This window comes from Atractosteus spatula, chromosome 3 (assembly GCF_055471065.1).
Source record: "Atractosteus spatula isolate fAtrSpa1 chromosome 3, fAtrSpa1.hap1, whole genome shotgun sequence".
NCBI classification, from domain to species: Eukaryota; Metazoa; Chordata; class Actinopteri; order Semionotiformes; family Lepisosteidae; genus Atractosteus; species Atractosteus spatula.
Genome location: NC_142708.1, coordinates 20,337,773 through 20,360,900, shown reverse-complemented (window position 1 = coordinate 20,360,900; position 23,128 = coordinate 20,337,773). Strand labels below are relative to the sequence as shown.

Genomic DNA, 23,128 nt, shown 5'->3' with positions numbered 1-23,128 from the left:
TTGCTCAGTAATGTGAATCATGAAGCCATTACCACACTCAGTCTAGACAACCCAAGGGATTTAATATACTGTACACAGGAGACTCATGGGTAGCACTTTATTTTGTATTGCATAAATTAATGCTAAACAGTTATTCAGTTGCATATAAATTATCATTAAGTGATGTCTTACTGCATTAAAATCACATCTGAAAGACAAGAAATTATAGGATAAGAACAGAAAACACTTTGATTGTCCATTTACACCTTCTTATGTGGATTATGTTAAGGTTTGGCTCTGAGCTTATTTGAGATAACTTTCCATACCAAAAAGTAATTCATTTTTGATTTTCTCAGGGAGTTTCAAAGCAAGAAAGAAACTGCGGTGTTTACCGCATTGTACTACAGTGCCAGGCAGGAGGTCCTTGTACCGATCAGCCTTTAAGACCAGATTTGAGTTATGCATTTCAAACTTAAGACAGTTTGCCATTCTGATGTTTTTGGGAAACTTTGATTTTCTGTATGGAGAATCCCTAGGTTAAAAATGGCCTCTTCTGATTATTGGATGCATTTTTAGAATAGTGAGATAGGTTCCCATTCATTTTGCAGCATCTGGGTCTATAGGGACACATTTGACTCTTGGTTATATTCTGTTTGGTCCAGAAGGTAGGTTTATCTCTATTTTTGGGCCTGTCAGTCAGGACTTAGGCCTTCAAGACGCTTTGTTTGTAGATATTGTAACTTACTTGTTGTATGTTTATGTTGTGTGCTGTTTAATGTGGCACTTTTATTATTAATAAATGTTTAATCCAGTTATGACTTTTTTTTGCCAAAAAACTCAGGTACCAACTGCTCAGATATATTCTAGGCAAAATCTTCACAATTTGGAAGTTTTGATTATTTAATTTACTTATTGATTAACCCACTCTACACTCTTCAAACAGGGCATTATACCGGAATAGGCAATGTAAAATTTAAATGCACTTGCAATTGTGTACAAATTACATGTTAATTTACACAGCTCAAGAAAAACTTGAGTTAGAGAGATCCGAATACAAGTAAGACTTCCCATGGCACGACAAATTAAATGCTTTTGGTAACTTCATACAAACAACGTACATGGATCTGGATTTTTTGTGGCGATTTGTTTAGGAGGTGACAGACACATTAATAGTTCTGTTTATTTAAAATATTACACTATTTAATATAATCTTAAATAGTGTAGCGAAGTCTTGTTCTATTCCCCACTCTCCTTGGATTATACAAAACTCAATTTAAGCAAACTCAACTCTATGTAAAAAAACTCCCATGGATCCCATAATGTTGGAGTCGGTGTTGGGGATTTTGCTCTGAAAATGATGAACACAGTGATTAGCACTGCTGCCCGGCAGCACTAGGGCCCCGGGCTCAGTTCTGGAGCCGGGATGATAACTGCATGGAGATTGTACGTTCTTCCCGTGTACGAATGGGTTTTTGCCAGGTGCTCCGGTTTCCTCCCACAGTCCAAAGGCATGCTGGCAGATTAAGAGATTAAACTGGGCCTGGTGTGAGTGTGCGTAATAGTGTCTGTGTGTGTGCTCTGTGACGGACTGATGTCATGCCCTGAGCCTGGTTCTTGCCTTTCCCCGACCCTGTACTACATGAAGTTGGAATACGGATGGATAATGAACCATTAGCCAGAATCGACATTCTTTTGCTTGTGAAATGGCAAGTAACTGAATGAAAACCTCTCAGGGCCCTTCCTTCTACAGGGCATATATAATTTTGCTCTGCATGACATTCAAACTACAGACTGCAATGTTACAATTCCATTAACATCAGAAATGCTATACAATTAGGCAACCAACTCCTGTTAGCAACTTACATTGGCTGACACATTTTTTGGCAACTTTGTTGTATCCCTTGTTGAATTGTGCTGTCAACACTAAACGTAACATTAGCAAAATGTCTGCAGTCATTTCAGTCTTCATTACTGGTGCACTTGCTGTGATGAGTGTCATTGCTTTTTACTGCTCTGCTCTTCAGTTGGTACCTAATGGTGTGTGAAGTTCAGTCATCTTGGATAGCTTCATCTGACGGACAGTACCTGCTGCTAGTGTTGGGCAGTACCTGCTGGTAGTAATTACTTTTGCTAGGAAAGGGTACATTGATGTGATGTTATATGATGGTTTACAATACTGTATTAAAAATTCAGTTGTTTGCCATATGTTGCAATAACCAAAGAATTCACTCATTTTATGTTCCTTGTGCAGAAGCATCCAAAAATATTAACATATTGAAAATGTTTTGTTCAATATGCTAAACATAATATATTTGTTTAATATGTTGTGTATTTCAATATGTTTAAATATCCTGAATATGGTTTTCTTTCATCCCTATGCAAATGAATACAGTGTGAGTTGGGAATGCCGGGGTACCCACTGTTATTTTTTAAAAGGTCCAGCTGTCTTCTCATGATTTTAAAGATTTCAATGTCAGCTATGACAATCGGTAATCTTTTAATAAAAATGTGATTAGAATTGTACAAGAGACATTTTTCAAGTGAAATGAATCTTTGATAGAAATTCTGTTTCTAACCATTTTAATACAGTCATTTTGAATGTCACTACTACAAATAAGTTACATTTATTAAAATATAAATGTAATTCATGTAAAGCTGACTGATGAAGCTTTACATTTCATCTAAATAAAATGCCGTGCAGAAAGTACTGTATTTTCGAATGCATCACACAAGGTAATATATACCGTGTCCATGACAGTACTAACAGACTATCACAAAAATTGTCTGGGGAAAGAGTGCACAGATGATGTGTGAGAAAGGATTAAAAGTTCTAATAGTGACGTTCCCCAAAGTACTCTCTGTTAGAACTGAAAACAATGATGAACAGAACAATCTTGTATAAAAATAGTTGCATTTTATGTTGAGAATTTTTTATACTTTGTAATTGAGTCAATTGAGTCAAAACAATAAACTAGTCATCCTTTCACAGCCACATAAATACTGGAGTTTGGGGTTTTAAGATTATTTGCATTTGCAGCATTATGCCCGAGTATAGTAAGTGCCCTCAGAGAAAAAAGGCTATAGAATACACATGATCTTGGCAATTGCTATATAACCAAGTTCAGATGTATGGAACAACACACATGGTACCATGCTGGAACACTGTGCTGGAGATCACCAAGCAGAACATTAGTGATGTGAAATGATGCAATATGCTGCTTTCTATTCCACCTCCTGTTTTACTCAGATTGTACCACCTGGATATGATTGTTTCAGAAATGTTGCTCCACTGTCTGTGGAGGTAACCGTTTTGTACAGCCTTATTTTCTAAGTGTGATTTTTATATCTGAGTACCCATCTCCTGAGTGGCTTGGATAAATATTATATTTAGTTTTACTCCCCAGCCTGTTTATTATCACATACCCTAGATGTAAAAAATGCAATATTATTCTTAGGTGTTTATTTGGCAATTTGTTAACCTTTAAATCTGTGTTTTAAATTTGACAAGGCTTTATTGCTGGATAATTTTAAGATCCACATTTCAATGTGGCTGTGCAATTTTTAACAATTTAAAAGGATTCCACTGGTTTTACACAGCCTGCCCACAATCCAACTTCAAACAACGATCACATTTTTGATTAAGTTGTCCCCCATCTATCTAATTTTGCTTTATTTTTCTCCAGTTACATGGTTATTTTTTTAAATCTGCAGTCTCCTTTACCTCAAAACTTTACGGTCTGTAAACTTTCTCAACTGGTGATCAGTCAACCGAGTTTCGATTGCTGATTCAACTCTTTCATTACTTTGCTTACTTGTTTTTCATGTGTGTTTAAAGAGAAATTCAGTATACAGATTCTGCATATTGATTTAATGTTTCAGACAGCATTTTGACTAACTGATGAGTGACTTTAATACACTTAAATGACACTGACTGTTGAACATGTGCTAAATTACACCATTAGTATGATAACTGATTGGGCACAGATGAGATGATTTGATCAATATGCCCTACTCACCAAGAGTGCAATGCCCTTTTGCCTTTGATACACTCCCTACTTGAACCTCATTGAAAATCTGTGGGATCAGTTGGGAAAGTATGTGGTATCTAGGGTCAAGAGACTGGTGAAGAGGCAATACTGTACTTGCCCAGGCTGTACAAGAATCCCCAGAATCCCACAAGACAAAATGTACAACCTGGTGCAAAGTATGGATCACGGGTGTATAGCTTATATTCCTTCCATATATATGCGGTGGGCATATATACTACTCGCCTATAACTTTCACTGTAGCGACTTCCACTCGACCAAATCCGTTAATGGCAAAAGTTAACGAGGTTCATCAATGTACCTATGTCATGTCTATTTAATAAAATGTCAGTGTGTCTGCTACAAAATGATTTATCATTTTCCTGACAGTTTTGCAAATTTAGAGCAGTTGAAAGCTATATAAGTTTCTTGTGATGTTCAGTATACATTTGATATTTTTGGTTTTGTTAAAACAAGGAGCCTGCTTCCTATGCTTGCCCTGTTCCAGTTGTGTTTTCTACAAAGGCACTTTCTAGTGAATTGGAGCACAGGTAGCGAGTTCTGGGTTTAATGTATAATTTCAATCATAACAGGAGAAACTGCTAGAAAGAAGTGCTAGAACCAGGTTTTTCCTCATAGTTCTGTGAGTAATGCAATTGAATTTCGAGATATTAATTTTCCACTATTAGTCATCTGTTATGCTGTGTGTAATGCTGCCCATGGTTGCAGTACAAAGTCCCCTTCATGCATTTGTTTTTTTAAGGATTGATTACTGTAAAGATTTACCAGCAGAAGTCCCTAGAATTATGTGTAAATTACTGTATGTCCAATTCTGTAGTTATAATCCTCACTGGTTCATGTGCAAGTAATCGCATCACTTCTGTCTTGCGGTTCTTACACTGACTTAGTGTCAGGTCTTGAATTGTTTTCATGTTCAAGGCTCTGTGTAGTACGGCTCCTCAGTATCTGGCTAATGTTACTGGTTTACTACCACCCAGATTAGACTACCTTTGCTCAGCTAATTTCTGATTTATGATGTGTTCCCACTGTTTATATACACTCTAAGGAAAAAATCTCAAGGACTCACCACATTGTTTTTAAATGTAACCCAAAAACTTACTATTGTAGAAAGGCGTTCTGTATTTATTTTCTGCGTTTGCTTTGCTGTCTTGGCTTTGCAATTTTCCTTGACTTTTATTGTGTACAGCACTGGAGAAGATTGTTTTTAAATGTGCTAGATAAAATTAAGTTAACTCGGACGTCTGTTGTTATGAAATGAAATCAGCTTGAATAAGTGTGATATGGTAGCAGCATAAAGTGACAAGATTGATTTGCATGTTATGTGGCCACAGGTTTTTCCTCTGATTAAAAAAGCATGTTCTGGCAGTTTGTTAATTTTCTGCCTAAAATGGCCTCATCCGAGCAGGTGTCTGCTGCCACAAAGATTTCCTCTTCTTTCACACATTTCCCAAATTGTTTTTAGCACGCTATGTCTGCTGCTAACAATTCATGCACAGAATGTATTTCACCCACCTGAAAAAAAAATGTAACTAGCTGTGCTGTGCAGTCCTCCAATGAAAAATGCTGGTTAGGACTAGCTACCTTTTTAGCCATCTTGGGTCTCATAATTACACTCACTAGAGTGTGGTGATGATGCGAGATGTGACTTTCTGTTGGCATTCACTTTGTACCCTGTCTGAAATAACAATCCTTCAGAATCAGAAAAAACGCGGCTTTATGGTTATTTTAAAGCATAAGCCAAACAGACTTCTCTCTTTTCTAACCTTTCTCAGGTTACCTATTTTTGTTATATATTTAGTTACCTCACCATGTTCTGCAAGTGAAGCTTTCACATTTTTCAAAGTGTCCTTATGCAGGTAATTATAGGGATGTGTGCACATCTAGCTTCTTTACACATGAAGAGCTCACTGGAACTCACAAGGTACATCTTAGAGTGACTATTTTTTTCTTTGGTTTTCATTGTCCACTTTCCCTTCATTTTTTGCACTACTTTGATAACATTGTATAGTTGATAAATCACCCCAGGTACAATACATTCACAAAAAAAAAACTTTGAAAAGTGCACCAAGAATAAATCACACCATATACTGGAGCTACTGGTACTTCTGGACTGTAAAAAAGGGAACATTTTGACCTCTAAATGCTCAGAACCTTCAATAGTAATTTGGCATCCTTTTTAGGTAACGGATGTGACCGAAAATCCTGATTTTTCACATATAATGCATAAAAATAGAATGAAAAAAAATAAAATCCTTTAAAAATGCAAAAAGTCAATTTAACATTTTCGAACATTAAAACTGACATATTATGTAGACTACATCTAACTGATGTTGCTTTCTATATTGCTTTGTTGTAAGCAAGATTTGCAGAACTAACGTGTTCTGACCCAGTTATAGACTAGCTAGTTAAAATGCAGATAGTTATTCAGTCTTTCTCTCCAATTTGAAAGATTAATTATTTACATGGAAACAACACAAGAAAAACTGAAGCTTTGTTTAAATTGAATATACAGAACACCTATGAAAATGGATTAAATAATAATGTAGTGATATTAATAACAGAATACAAGTAATCTTGAAATACAACTATTATAAATTCTCAATAAAACAAAAACAGCAGAACCTGCTCAGAAATGCCAGGAATTGAAAACACACGTTACAGGAAACAAAAGGATCACATCCACTACATAAGACTAAATTCTTATACTTTTTAACAATTCTTTTAAGCCCCTCCTCCCACTACCATAACATTGTAGTGACTTGTAAGGCTACCGTACTGCCACATACTGTAGTACTTGATCATCCAACCTACTTAACATAAAGGTTAAATAAGCAGAAGCCATTTGGCTCACTTAGTTGCTGGTCATTTATTGATCCAAAAATCATATCCAGCTGCCGCATCAAAGAAGCCAGGCTTCAGCATACAAATATATAACAATAAAAATATAATAGTTTGTAGTAGCAATCACTGTAAAATTATTTTCTCTCTTGGCCTTTCTAATCAATCAATAAACAATATTTCTTTGTTTATAGTTGATATTCATCTTGTTATCCTTCTAACCATTATGTGAAATGCTGTATATCTCCTTAGACTTTTCCTAACTGATTTAGTAAACAATTTTGGCTGCTGTCTTCTTGACCTTGATTTACTTACTGTGGGATGAATTGGTAATGTGCTTCAAGCACACTATGTTTAAACTGTTTTCATCCATTCTCTATGGCTTCCATATCTATCTTGACCCACTCTAGCTCTCAAATGTTTTTTTCCACCTCCTGCATTCTGAAATATGAGACCTTTGTTTTGGACTCTTCCCATACAGTTTCAAAATATAGTCTACTTCAAAGCATACAATAATTCCCTACATTAGATGCTCAGACACACTGTGTAAGAAAACTGTTTTCAGTTATGATTACCGTTTCAGGTTCAGTTTGTGGAGTCCCTGGTGTTTCTTTCTAATTTTCATGAGAAAAACTAAAAATCTCCAATAACAACCACTTCTTCCTTTAAATACATGTTCTTGATTTCATTATATAAGTGTCAAATATAGAGAGTGGATAAAACAGTGGAAACACTTAACAAAAAGTGACTCATTTTGAAGTAACTAAATCACAATTTTAAAGTATTCTACACATTTCATATTCATTTCCAGTACCATTATGTTTCTGTTATAAAGACATCTTAAAATCAGCATCTTAATACGCAAGTTTCTAAAATAACATGAGAGATCTAACATTTTGAAATAGGTCAAATAGTTGATGTCTGTATGGCAGGTGCATCAGTTACAGAAATGGCAAAATATTTAATGTGTCAAAGGGAACAGTGTTGAAAGTCATGACGGCATAAACCAAACAAAGAAAAACTCCATCAGAAAAGAGGAACAGTGGCCACAAGCTGAAGCTCATCAACAGACACTTAATAGCATAAGTGAAAAACAAAACACAAAACAACAGCCTTAAAAATTACCACAGAACTAAATCCACCCAGTCTAAGCTAAAACTGTACGACTTGAACTTCACAAAGCTGACATTTATGGTTGGGAGGCCATTCAGAAACCATTTGTAATGAAGACCAATGCACAGCAACACACAACCTGGTGTAATGAGCACAAAACCGGGACTTTGAAGCAGTGGAAGAAAGTAATAAGGTTTGAATATGGTCTGATGAGTCATCTTTTGCTCTTTTTTTACTACATTTGTTGAGTTTATGTTTGGACACAGTGAAAGGAAGCCTTCAGCCCACACTGTCATCTGTTAAAAATGTGATTCTGTTATGGTATCTCATGGTAGTCATGAGAAGATGCTAAAATCAGGTTCCAAGAGGATATGTCCCAATATACTCCTCTAAACAGATTAAAAACTAAAAAGAGTGGTTTCATGAACAACAAGATGATGTCAAACGCCTTCTATGGCCTCAATCACCAGATCTAAACGTCTTGGAACCTTTATGGGAAATTCCATAACAGAGTACAGAGTATATTTCCACCTCCTTCATCTTTCAAAGGACTGAAGGCTTTCCTTTTTGAAGAATGGTCCAGTATCCCACTAGAATGAGTTCAAAACTTGTTTAGCAGTATTCCAAGAAGGACTAAAGCTGTTCTGAAGGCAGTGAGCAACCTATTTATTAGCTGATAAATATTCATATTGCTTGGTGTTTCCATCATTTTGTTAATTCCCTTTATGTGCACTATTTTGGGATATCTCAGTTCGGTTTATACCATATTCCTAACATCATTCCTTTAGCATCTTTTTTTGTAAGTCTGAGTCATATAGCTTGAGTCCTTTGATGCACAGAAGTTATGTTTATGTGTCTGAATGTTCTTTTTGATGCATAGTTCTACACCTCCACCTCTTTCATCTTTCCAGGCTCTTCAGTAAACTATATCTACTAACATTGCATTTTCCATCTTCACTCCGTTAGCCATATTTTTGTGGCTCTAATTACATCACATAATTGCATACTAATACAGTAGCTTCTCTAGCATTTTAATCCTAATAATTTACAGTGGTGTGAAAAAGTGTTTGCCCCCGTCCTGATTTCTTATTTTTTTGCATGTTTGTCACACTGAAATGTTTCAGATCATCAAACAAATTGAAATATTAGACAAAGATAACACAAGTAAACACAAAATGCAGTTTTTAAATGAAGGTTTTTATATTTAAGGGAAAAAAAAATCCAAACCTACAAAAAGTGATTGCCCCCCTTGTTAAAACATAAATCAACTGTGGTTTATCACATCTTTGGAAAGCTGAGTTCAATTTCTCTAGCCACACCCAGGCCTGATTACTGCCACACCTGTTCTCAATCAAGAAATCACTTAAATAGGACCTGCCTGACAAAGTGAAGTAGACCAAAAGATCCTCAAAAGCTAGACATCATGCTGTGATCCAAAGAAATTCAGGAATGAATGAGAAACAGAGTAATTGAGATTTATCAGTCTGGAAAAGGTTATAAAGCCATTTCTAAAGCTTTGGGACTCCAGCGAACCACAGTGAGAGCCATTATCCACAAATGGCGAAAACATGGAACAGTGGTGAACCTTCCCAGGAGTGGCCGGCCGAACAAAATTACCCCAAGAGCGCAGCGACGACTCATCCAAGAGATCACAAAAAACCCCACAACAACATCCAAAGAACTGCAGGCTTCACTTGCCTCAGCTAAGGTCAGTGTTCATGACTCCACCATAAGAAAGAGACTGGGCAAAAATGGCCTGCATGGCAGAGTTCCAAGACGAAAACCACTGCTGAGCAAAAAGAACATAAAGGCTCGTCTCAGTTTTGCCAGAAAACATCTTGATGATCCCCAAGACTTTTGGGAAAATACTCTTTGGACTGACGAGACAAAAGTTGAACTTTTTGGAAGGTGTGTGTCCAATTACATCTGGCGTAAAAGTAACACAGCATTTCAGAAAAGGAACATCATACCAACAGTAAAATATGGTGGTGGTAGTGTGATGGTCTGGGGCTGTTTTGCTGCTTCAGGACCTGGAAGACTTGCTGGGGTTAATGGAACCATGAATTCTCCTGTCTACCAAAAAATCCTGAAGGAGAATGTCCGGCCATCTGTTCGTGACCTCAAGCTGAAGCGCACTTGGGTTCTGCAGCAGGACAATGATCCAAAACACACCAGCAAGTCCACCTCTGAATGGCTTAAGAAAAACAAAATGAAGACTTTGGAGTGGCCTAGTCAAAGTCCTGACCTGAATCCGATTGAGATGTTGTGGCATGACCTTAAAAAAGTGGTTAAGGCTCGAAAACCCTCCAATGTGGCTGAATTACAACAATTCTGCAAAGATGAGGGGGCCAAAATTCCTCCACAGCGCTGTAAAAGACTCATTGCCAGTTATCGCAAACGCTTGATTGCAGTTGTTGCTGCTAAGGGTGGCCCAACCAGTTATTAGGTTTAGGGGGCAATCACTTTTTCACACAGGGCCATGTAGGTTTGGATTTTTTTTTCCCCTTAATAATAAAAACCTTCATTTAAAAACTGCATTTTGTGTTTACTTGTGTTATCTTTGTCTAATATTTCAATTTGTTTGATGATCTGAAACATTTCAGTGTGACAAACATGCAAAAAAATAAGAAATCAGGAGGGGGGCAAACACTTTTTCAGACCACTGTAGGTATAAGCACTTAATTATCTAGGTCTCTGATGTTCGTTTTTCCCTTGAGTTTTCTTGTTGACTCTACACCCTGGGTATCTCTTTGGGTTCTCTCCCATTCCATACTAGTTTGAATGTTTTTGAATTTCTCTGCAGATCCTTGTACCTGGCAGACTGGTGCTTATCCTACTTAGATATAAACCGTCATGTTTGTACAGACACTGCACTTGAAGGCGTATGTGAGGATTGGTTTTTTCACAATATTACGACTCTATGAATCAAGCAGACAAAACCAGTTCTAAAACAGATGGGTGAAAAGCGTACAGCTGGAGCAGAGTCTACTTCCCAAGCGTTGGCTGGAGCTCCCACAAATGTATTTTTAATTACTGCACTGTACTTAGGCAGATTTTTTTACTTATTTGGAAATGATGCAATAGCACACCTTTCCTTGACGTTCAAAGTTTCCCATAAACCAAAAATCCCTAAGGTGCTAAATGTGCTCTTTGGTGGACAGACAGCTTTCCAGATAACGTGTATTCGCAATTAAATGTCTTGCAGACAACACATTTTCTGTTTTATCTTAATTCATTCATTATGTTGTTTGCAGCATACAGAACAATGTCCACAGTTTTTCTAGATAATCTGATGTACAGTGGTAATTTGTTCAGTAACTCTTCACCATTTGATTGAATTCTAGCAGGCTCTACTTTATCTTTTCTCTTTTATAACAACCTTGCATTCCAAATTACTTGTTTCATACTTTGTCTAAAGATTTATAATGAATAACCTTCATAATTATTTCTTGATTTCCTATAAACAATGACTTCTTACTCTTGAAAGCTTAATTTCCTAAATGCTGCATTAGTGACAAATCCTGCCTATTTGGGAATTTTGTCGGCTCACACGACTGTGAAATTAGCCCATTTTGTCAAACTGTGAATTAACAGAGTGTGACTAAAATGAACCCCACAGTACAGAGTGGTTTTAATAGATACAAAACCTAATTCACAAAACAAAGAAATAATTGAAAGCCTTTATTAAGATAAAATATACTTGAAATAAAACTAAAGAATGGCTTAATGGAAGGAGCTAATACCGATTAGACTTTCACTGCTTTATGGAATTAGAATCTGTTATACTGCTGTACTTAACCTACATGAACACTGCAGATATCTGGCATTTTTTGTTCTACTGGCAAAAGACATTTGCTCTGAAAAGCCTGTGGTTGAAATATGGAAAACACCATTTTTTTTTTACTTTTGGCTTTATGCACTTATCCATAGCATCTGACCACATTAAAGTATTTAAGAATGGAAGCCATTTAAGAATTGGTAGGTGGCTCCTTTCCAACTTTGTTGCATGTTAAAAACTAACCTCATCAATGCAACCACTTATCCATTAGCAAGACAGCCTTATGTATTTAGTCCAAAACACATACACATTTCCAAAGTGCATGAAAAAAAGTAGATAACTTACCTTATTTCTATTACTAATGAAGAATTTACTTTCCAGCCTTCAACTGAATGTTGAAAAAATGCATGTCCTCTCTGTCCAATGATTTTATCAGATGTATTGACCATCCGTCTCGATGAACTGAGCTCACCATCCCTGAAAAAAAAAAAAACAGACATGAAATGTCTGGGCAATCAATAAAATAACTTCCCACAGTTAAGAAATAATGATTCCCATCTGAATAAACTATATTCTTCCACAGCTCCTTTAATGCCTCTTGTTCAGTAAATGGATAGTTATGGATGCACAGCCTGGTAATTTTGCTTAGGGTTGCAAAAAATTCCACAATGTTTCATGAAGACAGAAGTATGAAGACAGAAATGGGACAGCTTAAAAGAAGTAAAAATGGGATAGAATAAAAATAGATGGCCACAGGTTCAAGACTTAAACCATGGATCTCACATGCAAGTAAATCGAGCTAAATAAAGGAAATAGTAATGGAAAGCAGTAGTCCAAATGGTTAAATCAATTAAGAAGATCGTAAGGAGAAAGAAAGCACTTTATAAAACATTCAAAAGAGAATATAACCCAGTTAAAGAAAAGGTATATACTGAACTGCAAACACTGATTTAAAAAAGAAGGAATCTTAGAGATAAAAACAGAAAACATTTACATGATGAAAAGGAAGTATAATATGAATATTTCACTCAGGTGTTTACGAAGGAAGGAACATTCAAAATGTCTCAAAACATTCTGAGCAAACAAATATTTAAATAATATTAGCATAGAACAGGCAGAAGTGTTATAGTACAAAAAGAACTTATATCTCCAGGGCCTAATACTCTTCTACTAATTGTATTTTAGGAATGGGAAGGTTCTAAAGAATTCTAAAGAATGGATTTAGAAAAGATTTTCTTTCATTAACTAACTCACAATTCTTTGAACAACCAACTATAGTAACGTACAGAAACAGTGTATTATATGGTACATTTAGATTTCCTGAAGGCTAACAATGTTCCTCTTAACAATTTACAAATTACAGGTGTATGCATTTGGAAAAATATGTGTGTTTGTAAGGAGAATTGGTTAACAGAAAGCAGAGTACATATGAGGGCTGAAAGTTCAGAGTGCTTACTTACATTTTTTATTAGTGTCATATAAAGTTATTCCTTAACATTACTTGAACTATAATTATATAAGTATACCAATTTTATCAATGACAGGCATATTTCCTAGTTTGAAACTTGGGGATCTATAACAAGAATACAAAGGAACTGACTATTTTTAAAACACGACTATTAATTTAATTAGGATTTTTATATTATTTCTAACAGGAGCTATTCTAAATAACTTTTTTTGAGTTTCACACAAATACTCAAGACAGCTTTCATTGTTGAAGTGACAATTTTCACTTACTAGCAGAAACACATGGTTGACATTGACACGTCAAACCATATTACAAAAGACCGAAACCTGTTTCTACCGATTTCTTAGTTCCAGTTTTGGAAAATAACCGTTATATTTGACAGTACAACATGTACTTTATAACATCATATTTTACACATCAACAAAAAATAACTAGTGATGCCAATAAAGAAAACACAAAATGTATTTTTCTGCAGACATGCAAGCCATCACACTTCATGATGCACTATGCAACTAAGCCTGTATCACAGAATGGGACACATGGTCCTTGAAAATCTGAGGAGGATTCAGTAATAATACAGACCTACTACACGATCTACTGTATATACTGTAGACACCTAATCTACAAGCTTGTGGGAGTCTGGAATAAGGTGCCCAGTCATGTTGTTGAAGCCAGTGCTTTGGCTTCTTTCAAGATACATTTGGACAAGATCCTTGGATCAATTAGCTACTAACTACTAAATGGGTTAGACGGCCCAAATGGCCTCGTTTGTTTGTAACCATTTTTATCACTCAAAGTTATTATCCAACATTCTCTAATTCTTCATGATGGGTATTTATACATACAATGTGAAATAAACAGTGAAATAGTTCACCTAAAATGACTGCCATGTAATTCTTCAATTAAACAATAAAAGTAATAGTTTTAATCTAAAAACATTTCTAGTATGATTCTATTGGGGTTTTTTTCATGTGGGAATACCTACTGAAAGGTGAGGTAAAATGTCAGTAAAAGACATAGTTTCACACTAAACAAAATACAATTTTTAAAGAATTACCAAAAGGGTCTTTTGTTTTTGACAATTGGAGCCAGAACTACAAGTAACACATAACAGTGACTTTAGTTCACCAGTGTAACGTTTTTTCTTGCCGCTCCTCGGCAGGGTATGGCTTGCCTGCCCTCTCTGTTCTCCAGCGAGGCGTGTCGCAGTTCGATGGCCGGCGTTCTACCCTGAGCGCAGTGGATTCAGCTGAGGCAGAGCACCTGGCTTCAGTGAGAGCTTTCACTGTAACAGGTGCTCTGAGAGGATTTAAACTATTTAGCTTCTCCTCGGCAATCCAGTATTGATGTGTACATCTCGCTTCTGAGCCACCCTTCCAGCTTTCCTAGTGGAGCCATTCCTGTCCCTGGTTTCCAGTTTCCTTGGGCTCCGTCTGCCCATGGCTGTGCTGCCCAGAGATTTCCAGTGGCTGAGAGGGGACTCGACTTCAGCAGATGTCTCTGTTGGCCCAGACTGAATCGGCCCGTCTCCTGGTGCCCTCCAGCTGGACTGCCCCCTGCCCAGCCTGGAAGGTCAGACCCTTCCACTCTGTGAAGCCCTCTGGACCCAGCACAGCTCTGGATCTTGGCGGCCCATCCCCTCCCTCATCAGCCTCCAGTCCGCCTGCCTGCACTCCAAGCGACTCCAGCGGGCTGTCCGCCTCCTCCGTGCGGCCACCTTTTCCTGGACTCCTGACCGCAAGAATTTTCTGGTCGGCAGACCTAGGCCAGCCCCCTTTGTGCGCCCAAGTCGCCCCCATGCTCTTGGGTCTGGAACCGCTACATCTTCACCCCAGTTTCCCGGGTGTGGTGGGCAACGTTGGACATAACAGATTTGGGGTACTTTTTTGAAAGGCTTTCACAGCAATCCTATACTCCATGCTTTTGAAACTCTACGTTTTAGTACTTTTTATAGCAACTAGCAGTGAACTATTTTACAAAACACTTTGGGTATCAGATCGTAGTATCACTTTAATTTGCAATAGCGGTACTGTAAATGCCTGTTACTATTTCAGGCTGAGGCTGAGAACATTTCATTACGTGCTAAGTACAGGTATAAATCAGAACATATTTCCACTAAAGCACAATTTAATTGAACAAATTTGTCTTCTAAATCTATCCATCCATGCTCACAGCAAGCCTGGGCATATTCCTGAAGCATTGGGTGGAAAGTGTGATCGAGTGCTCTTTCCCCTGGAATGGATAGAACTCCATTGCAGGGCTACAGATCTGGCAAAGAACCAGACTGTGGAGAACATGCAAACACCTCAAAGAAAAATGCCAAAAGAACATGAAGCAGTACCAACAAACATGTTGCCTTTCTTTCTTAAAGCAGAATACTGAATAACATTAGCATCCACATCCTGTAGTCTCTGTGAGTATACCTAACACACTGAGTGCTATTTAATATTTCATCAATGCGACACCCTTCCCAGCTTTAAAATGCTAACTACAATAATATTACACAACTGTTTTCTTCTTTTTCAGATCAGGTTAGTGCGTTCCCAGCAATGGAAGTGTAGGTGGTTGCAAGTTACTACTGATCTTTCCACATGCACTGAACCAGAGGGCCTTTACTTTCATACCCTAAAACTACAGAAGCCAGCATATAAAATTACAGAGGGTTCAACGTGTTTTCAAAGACTTGCGTCTGTTTCCTGTGAAGAGATTAATCTGCAACACTTATCTTTTCCTGACTAAAAAGATATGTGTACACTAAGATAGAAATTAACACACAGATACATAAATACAAAACTGCTTCTTCTTACAATTAGAAGTAACAAATCAGAAATTCATCTTGAGGTTTACAATTGATAAAAAAAAACGTCAGGTATTCAGTGCATGTATTAGCACACATTGATGCATATTAATAAACCATTTTTTAGAAAGCACATTTTGAGGTCTTGTATCGAAATATATTCTTTGTGCAGTACGGATGCTACATATGGTTAATCTTTTTTCCTTTATATTTTTAAACTGAGAGCTGTGGTCTTTTCAGACATTTAAAGATACTGTACTTAGAAGAGAAAATGCAGCATTCATCCTTATTTACTCATTTTACAACTCAGTATTCTATAAGCTTATACAGTATACCCATATTAGCCCTGCAGATAGTTCTGAACACACTGTATTTGTTGCTTATCTGTAAACTGAAGGTTATCTTGTAAAGGCGTACTGTTTATATACTACCCACTGTTAACAGATATTGACACAATTTCTGTACTAAAGCATTTCCATATAAAACATAGACGAAAGCCTAAAAACGGGCACTTCTCTTTTTTTTCCTAAATAAGAACTTTTGGAACTTTTCTGAAAGAATGAATTACTGTAAAGTAAAATGTATAAAAGCCCTTTACAAAAACAAATAAATTCACTTTACAATGCTAAGTAAGAAAACACTTTCCCATACTGAGAACAATGGTATGATCAAACTGATGTTACTTTTGCTTAAGAATTAAGTTTTCATGTTAAATTATTATATAATGTTATAAAAACCATTTAAATATAGGTAAAAGTAAAGGTTAATTTCATGCTGAAAAACAGAACTACTTTTCAGTGGAATTAACCTCTAGGCTACTTGTTCAGCCAACGCAAACGTACACAGTTCCCTGCTTGAACCCTACAATTACAAACATAGCGAAGAAAAATAGTTCACTTCATAATTACTTACTATTTTTGTCATTAAGCACTTTGTATACATACCATAATAATCTTTATTATAGAAAGATAATGAAAACTGACTTTACAATCCCCAAGTTATCAATAAGAAGGATTTTATTGATTTAGGTTTGGATACAGTATATCACATCAAATCCATATGTTAGCAGTACATAATACTCTCCTGGTCTTAAACTCCTGAAGTTTACAAATAAGAGTCTGATAACATGTTCAATACAGTCCAGGGTTCACAAACTGTTAATAGTTGAAAAGTTGATTGCTGTAGGTTGCAGCCTGACTCAATATACAGTGACCTCCAGAATTCTTGGCACCCTTGGTAAAGATGAGCAAAAAAGGCTATGATAAAATGTGTTTGTTGTTTATCAGCTTGAGCTTACACTGAAAATGTGAAAAATCTAACCTTTCAGTGAGGTAAAATTATTCAAAGAAAAAAATCCTTATAAAAAAATAAACATTTTTCTCAAAAACAGGTATCACAATTATTGGCACCCCTAGAAATTCCTATGAACAAAATCTAATTGACGTATATTCCCATTCATATTTGACCTTTTTTTAAGCACACCTGAGTCTTTAGGAACTCTTAAGTGGTCATCCACGACTTCCTGTTTCACTGGGGTATAAATATGAGGTGACACGCAAGCCAAACACCCTTAGTCATCCATCAACATGGGGAAGATCAGAGAATACACAAATGAAATGAGACAAAAGGTTGTTGACCTTCATAAATCAGGCAAAGGCTATAAAAAAATAGCTTCACACCTGAAAATACCCATCTCCCCTATTAAGGCAATAATTAAGAAGTTTCAACAACTGGAGCTGTGATGATCCTGCCTGGAAGAGGACGCAAGTGTAATTTGCGTCACGCACAGTGAGGAGCATTGTTCAGGAGGCCTGGAGTTCGCTAAACATCACTGGAACTTTGATTGCAACCGGGTTCTGTGGTCAGATGAGACAGAAATAGAGCTTTTTGGCAACAGACACCAGAGGTGGGTTTGACGTAAAAAGAGTCAAGGTCATGCAGAAAAGAACCTAATCCCCACTGTGAAGAATGATGGTGGATCTGTGATGTTGTGGGGCTGTTTTTCTTCCAAAGGCCCTGGGAATCTTGTTAGGATACACGGTATCATGGATTCCATCAAATACCAGGAGATTTTAGATCAAAATCAGGCTGCCTCTGCCAGGAGGTTAAGACTGGGTCATGGTTGGATCTTCCAGCAGGACAATGATCCAAAGCAAACCTCCAAATCCACACAGAAATGGTTCACTAACTACAGAATCAAGCTTTTGCAGTGGCCATCCCAGTCCCCTGACCTAAACCCCATTGAAACCTGTGGATTGACCTGACAAGGAGAGTCCACAAGCAAGGACCAAGGTCTCTGAAGGATCTGGAGAGATTTTGTACGGAGGAATGGTCTCAGATCCCTTTATACGTGTTCTCCCACCTCATCCAGCATTATAAGAGAAGACTCAGTGCTGTTATCTTCGTAAAGGGAGGGTGCACAAAGTATTAAATGCAGGGGTGCCAATAATTGTGACGTGTTTTTGAGAAAATTTTTTATTCTTTATAAGGATTTTTTTCTTTGAATAATTTTATCTCATAGAAAGGTACATTTTCTCTCATATTTTTAGTGTAAGATCAAGCTGATAAACAACAAAGACATTTTTTCATAGCCTTTTTTGCTGATCTTCACCAAGGGTGCCAATAATTCTGGAGGGCACTGTATGAATGATAAAGAACAAAATTTGGTTTTGCACAGTTGTTCTTAAATTAGTAACAGTGAAAAATGGAAGGTCTATGTAATCTGCCCATCATTACCTATTTCTACATCAGGGAGTGTAACTTGAGAGCCAAGGTGTGAAAATTCCTGTACTTCTCTTTCAAATTCAGCTCTGCAACTGTAGGACTGGTTATATGATGGGAGTGTGGTTTTGCACTTGAAATAATTAAAACTGAACCCTAGGGAAAGCTCTGAATAGACTTTTTCTTTATAGCATTAATGAAGAAGTGTCAATGGCATGGCATGGCATAACATGAGCTCACTCCACCAAAAAACTGGAGAGGCTTGTGAATGACATCATTGTAACAGTCTCTTTCAAACTATGAGAGGGGGGCAGTATAAACATGTGCCCCTGAAGCATCAGCAAACATGATGTGTACATTTAACTTGTTATTTAATTAAATGTGAAATTTACTTCTAACTTCTGCTTGTTCATTTACAAAATAAGACATCTTATACATACACAGGTGTTTTAACAATGTATAACTGTTAAGGTCTTAATACTTGATGAAACATCTTACTAATTGGATACCAGATAAAAGCGAATCAAGTTGAAAACGCAAGGGTTTTAAAAAAACGTACTCTTTCTTTCAGACTCAAAGAAATGTGGTCACAATTCTTTGTAGAAGTTAAAGTAGGTAGCTGCATTAGCATGTGTAGGCTGCAAAGGAAGAAGTCATCTGAAGAAGGTTTCACAGCCGAAACGTTGTGTCTTTTCTTTTCAGCATGGAATAAAGCTTTACAATTCTGTGTACATTGTTAACTCTGCTAGGTCTCTTAAAGCCATTTGATTCATTGTCTCTGGTTAATGTACTTTGTAGTAACGTCTAGTGCCTACAATGACTTTTTGAGTTCAGGTACCAATCACAGTGTTGTGTCTCAGATAAAATGGGTTACTGCTTATCAACTACTGAGGTTGCTTTAGGGTTTTGAGGGGCAGAGCATGTAATGGGACTTGGTGTTAAAAAAATAAATGTACATTTAAGATTGACACCACTCCCCAGAGTTTTCTGGAAGGTTAAACCTGTGTGAATCAGACTCATGGCCTTTTAGCATAGCATAGGTCAAGCACTCACAAGCCTGTGCCTGTGACAGCAGTTCGAATCCAGGCTCTGGCCAGCTGTGCTTCATAAGTAATGCTAATGGAAGTGTATGTTTGGCAGGAAATACTTATGGGGTCCCATTCAACAAGTACTCCTTTTCCTTCACATATTGTACCAAAACGTCCCCTTATTACCACAAGCTATACACTACTGTACATGCCATCAAGTCATCTCCAATATTTCTGTCTGTACAGCCTGATTTAAGCGACTGTACCATTCACAGACTTATTCCTTCTTCTTTACTACACGGAAAAGATACTATAGTGCTTCAATTAATGAAGCATGGTTTTCAACAATGGTTTAGGTTTAGCAATACTAGCTGTACATATGTTTATAGATCTCATGTTATACAAATAGTGTTTGTTTATAAGTTAAGACGTGTTTTCCTGTTTTGATGAGCATTTGGTTTGTCTTATCGAAAAAAGGAAACCACAGGTCTTGCTTAACCTTAACGCTGACAGAGCCAAGTCTGTGTGGCTTTTGACCACAGCTCCCCCATCAGCATAAACAGAAGCATCACCAAGACTATCTTGAGCAAATACCTAACCATAAAGAACTAAAAAAAAGATCATGCAGTAACTGAACTGAAATGCAACACGTCTCAGATGTCCTTCCTAAATCTGTATAATATTTACTGCACCTTGCAGGTTAGAGGGGAAAAAAGTTTCTTAATTAACTAGTACTGACCCACAATATACACTGAACTTTTTCTTCCTGTTTTATGTATGTATAAATGTTTTTACTCCTTGTATAAGTTAACGTTGGCACAGTTTTCTGAAGATGTTTTAAAAGCTAAGAATTCATCTAGACATGTCCAAGCTAGATCTACTTACATATTTTCTGCAGACGTCATTTTATTGCCTCAAAGGCCAGCACTTCACATGAGCAGCAAACTAAAACAGCATTACTTTTAATCTACTTTTCGAAGGTCCTTCTTGGAGATACAGTACACACGATTACACACAAAACACTTCGACAGTTCTGATTAATTAATGCGCATCCTGGCATTTATCTTATAGACGTTTCCTCCTTTAAAGCGGTTTTTAAACCTATATTATAATTCTGAGTCTAATTATAAGTCTTCAAGTATATTTTCCCGAGTGAAAATTATGGTAAACTCAACTTAATAACTGACTCATCACTCATCTTTCACGCTTCTGATGTGTTTCATATAATTTCTATCACTTTCGGTGTCAAGAATTCAAAGGTTTTTTCATGATAAAAAACAGAAATGGGGACAAAGACGAACGTCAAGCTGGAAGGTTGTAAACCGAAGAACCATTGCAGAAATACAAACATTTCACAAGCATGTGAAATATTAATATAGAAATACAAAACAATCGAAGAAAAACCCCTCAGCTCATCGAAACAGACGAGGCAAACTGAAACCTTCGAGCAGCGTCCGTCTTACTCAAAGCCGTGATACGAACTTTGTTAGTTTTATAGCACTGAAAAATACAGTAAATCCTTGGCCGGTGGAAAATTCATCCGAAACTGTACAAACTGGCTGTTTTTTGGTAAACTAAACCTGAACTTCTGTTTTATTTTTATTTATTTCCAAATATTATTGGTTATATGCGAATTCCACTTTTCCCGAGGTTCATCCCTGACTTTAGTTTTGCTTTCATTAATATTATCTATCCAATATTTATGTATTTACGTAGAATTTAATTTATAATCTACACCTGAAACTAAGTAGAAAACTCCAATTATTTTTACAAGTAAAGAAACAACTGCCTTTTAGAATGATTGATAGACATTGCATTTTTTCCCGAATAAAAAAAATCTACGCAGAATGTATGAAAACAATATAGAACTACCAAGCATTCAAACTATTATAATACTTATATGTTAGGAAAACAATTCAGAAATCAATACCTCGATAAAATGAACGGGCTGTTAACACTCCTACACTGAAGACGACTAACCATCAGTGTATCAATTGTAATGCTAATACACAGCAAACAAAGGATAATATAAGCGTCCTCGAAATTGCGATTTCCTTAGACAATAGACAGTACCTCAAAATGGAGAAAAAACATTTTAAGTCATCTCGTTTGTGTTACCACTCAATACACAGTTCTGAAAGGGTAGATAAGCTCCTATTCAAAACATATTTCACAGGAAAACATATTCCTTCCTCTAGCTTTCTAGAAATAAAGCGCATCCTTTAGGTGAACTAGAAAAAGCTTATGTAAAAATATTAAAAAATAAGTGCATCCGTACAGCATGTTCATTTTTTATTTCCAAAAACGAACGTAACATTACCCGATGAGTTGTGTTTCCTGGTGTTCTTCAGTTCTTGCTATTTCTTTTGTCTTATAGAAAATCAATAGGATGCTTATCGTGCAAATAGTCCACCATTTCCGTGCAGGACGCATTTCTTGAGCAGTGTTCAATTAAATCCTTTGACTCGTTTTGTTCTCTTTTTTCCTTAATTTCAAACGTAAATAATTAGCCAGATCCCTCGCTCCGCTATTGCATACACTCCTTGGTGTTGCACACATTACCCGGTCAATTCAGCCGCACATTCACTTTACACAGAGTAGAAAACCGCTTTGTGATTGAAATGTTAGTCCCCCAATCACATCTTTAAATATTTAATTTATTCAAATTGCACTGGCGATACAACCAATAAGATGCGAACAAGGTGTGGTTTCTGTTTGAAGTTTTGTCTGCGGTCAGTCGGGCGCCTAGGACAAGACTGCATGCAGTTAAATCTTCAGCTAAGAGACAGAAAACAGTGTTTTTAATTGTCAAGACTTAGACGTGATAGTGTTTTGTGTGATATTTTTACCGTGTGTACTGGTATCTAAACAGTCACTTAAAGTCGTTTTGATTTGGTTTCTTGTGAAACAAAGAATGGCTAAAGACGTGGGTTTTACAATCTCATTACGGCTCTGCCACCTCACAGAAGCACGCAATTGGAAAGTACCTAGCATGACACCCCTTAGCTGTCCGTGCTAAATACACAGTCGTGAGAAACATTTTTTGTTCCCTTTTTTGACAATACTGGAACTCACTGATTGGTCACGCACAGCAACATTCTTTAGCTTCGTGACTACTTTCATACATGAAATCTTCGTGAAATTGTATGTGCTTTACACTCTGGTACCTAATTCTTTCCATTTAACAGCCAATGAGCATACTGTATATTTAAAACGGCATTTTCCAGATTTTTAAGGAAAATCTCATCAGCTATAATTTGGGCAGAGTACGAGACGTAGTCAAGAAATACAGTTTTACTGGTAGAAATAAATGCTTCTCTGCTGATATAAAATAATTGAAGGAAGAAGACAAACACACTA

The 23,128-nt window shown here is 36.7% G+C and overlaps 1 protein-coding gene across 1 annotated transcript in view; it reads right to left on the bottom strand.

Moving 5' to 3' along the window:
* The window catches only part of st8sia4 (ST8 alpha-N-acetyl-neuraminide alpha-2,8-sialyltransferase 4), a 63,371-nt gene extending 40,985 nt beyond the window's left edge, over positions 1 to 22,386 (bottom strand). Inside the window, exons 1-2 of the mRNA XM_088911922.1 lie at positions 22,089 to 22,386; positions 12,100 to 12,231 (exon numbers count right to left, since the gene is read on the bottom strand). Coding sequence (XP_088768048.1) covers positions 12,100 to 12,231; positions 22,089 to 22,201 — 245 coding nt within the window. The 5' untranslated portion in view covers positions 22,202 to 22,386. The remainder of the gene's footprint in view (positions 1 to 12,099; positions 12,232 to 22,088) is intronic.
* Between the last annotated feature and the right edge of the window lie 742 nt (positions 22,387 to 23,128).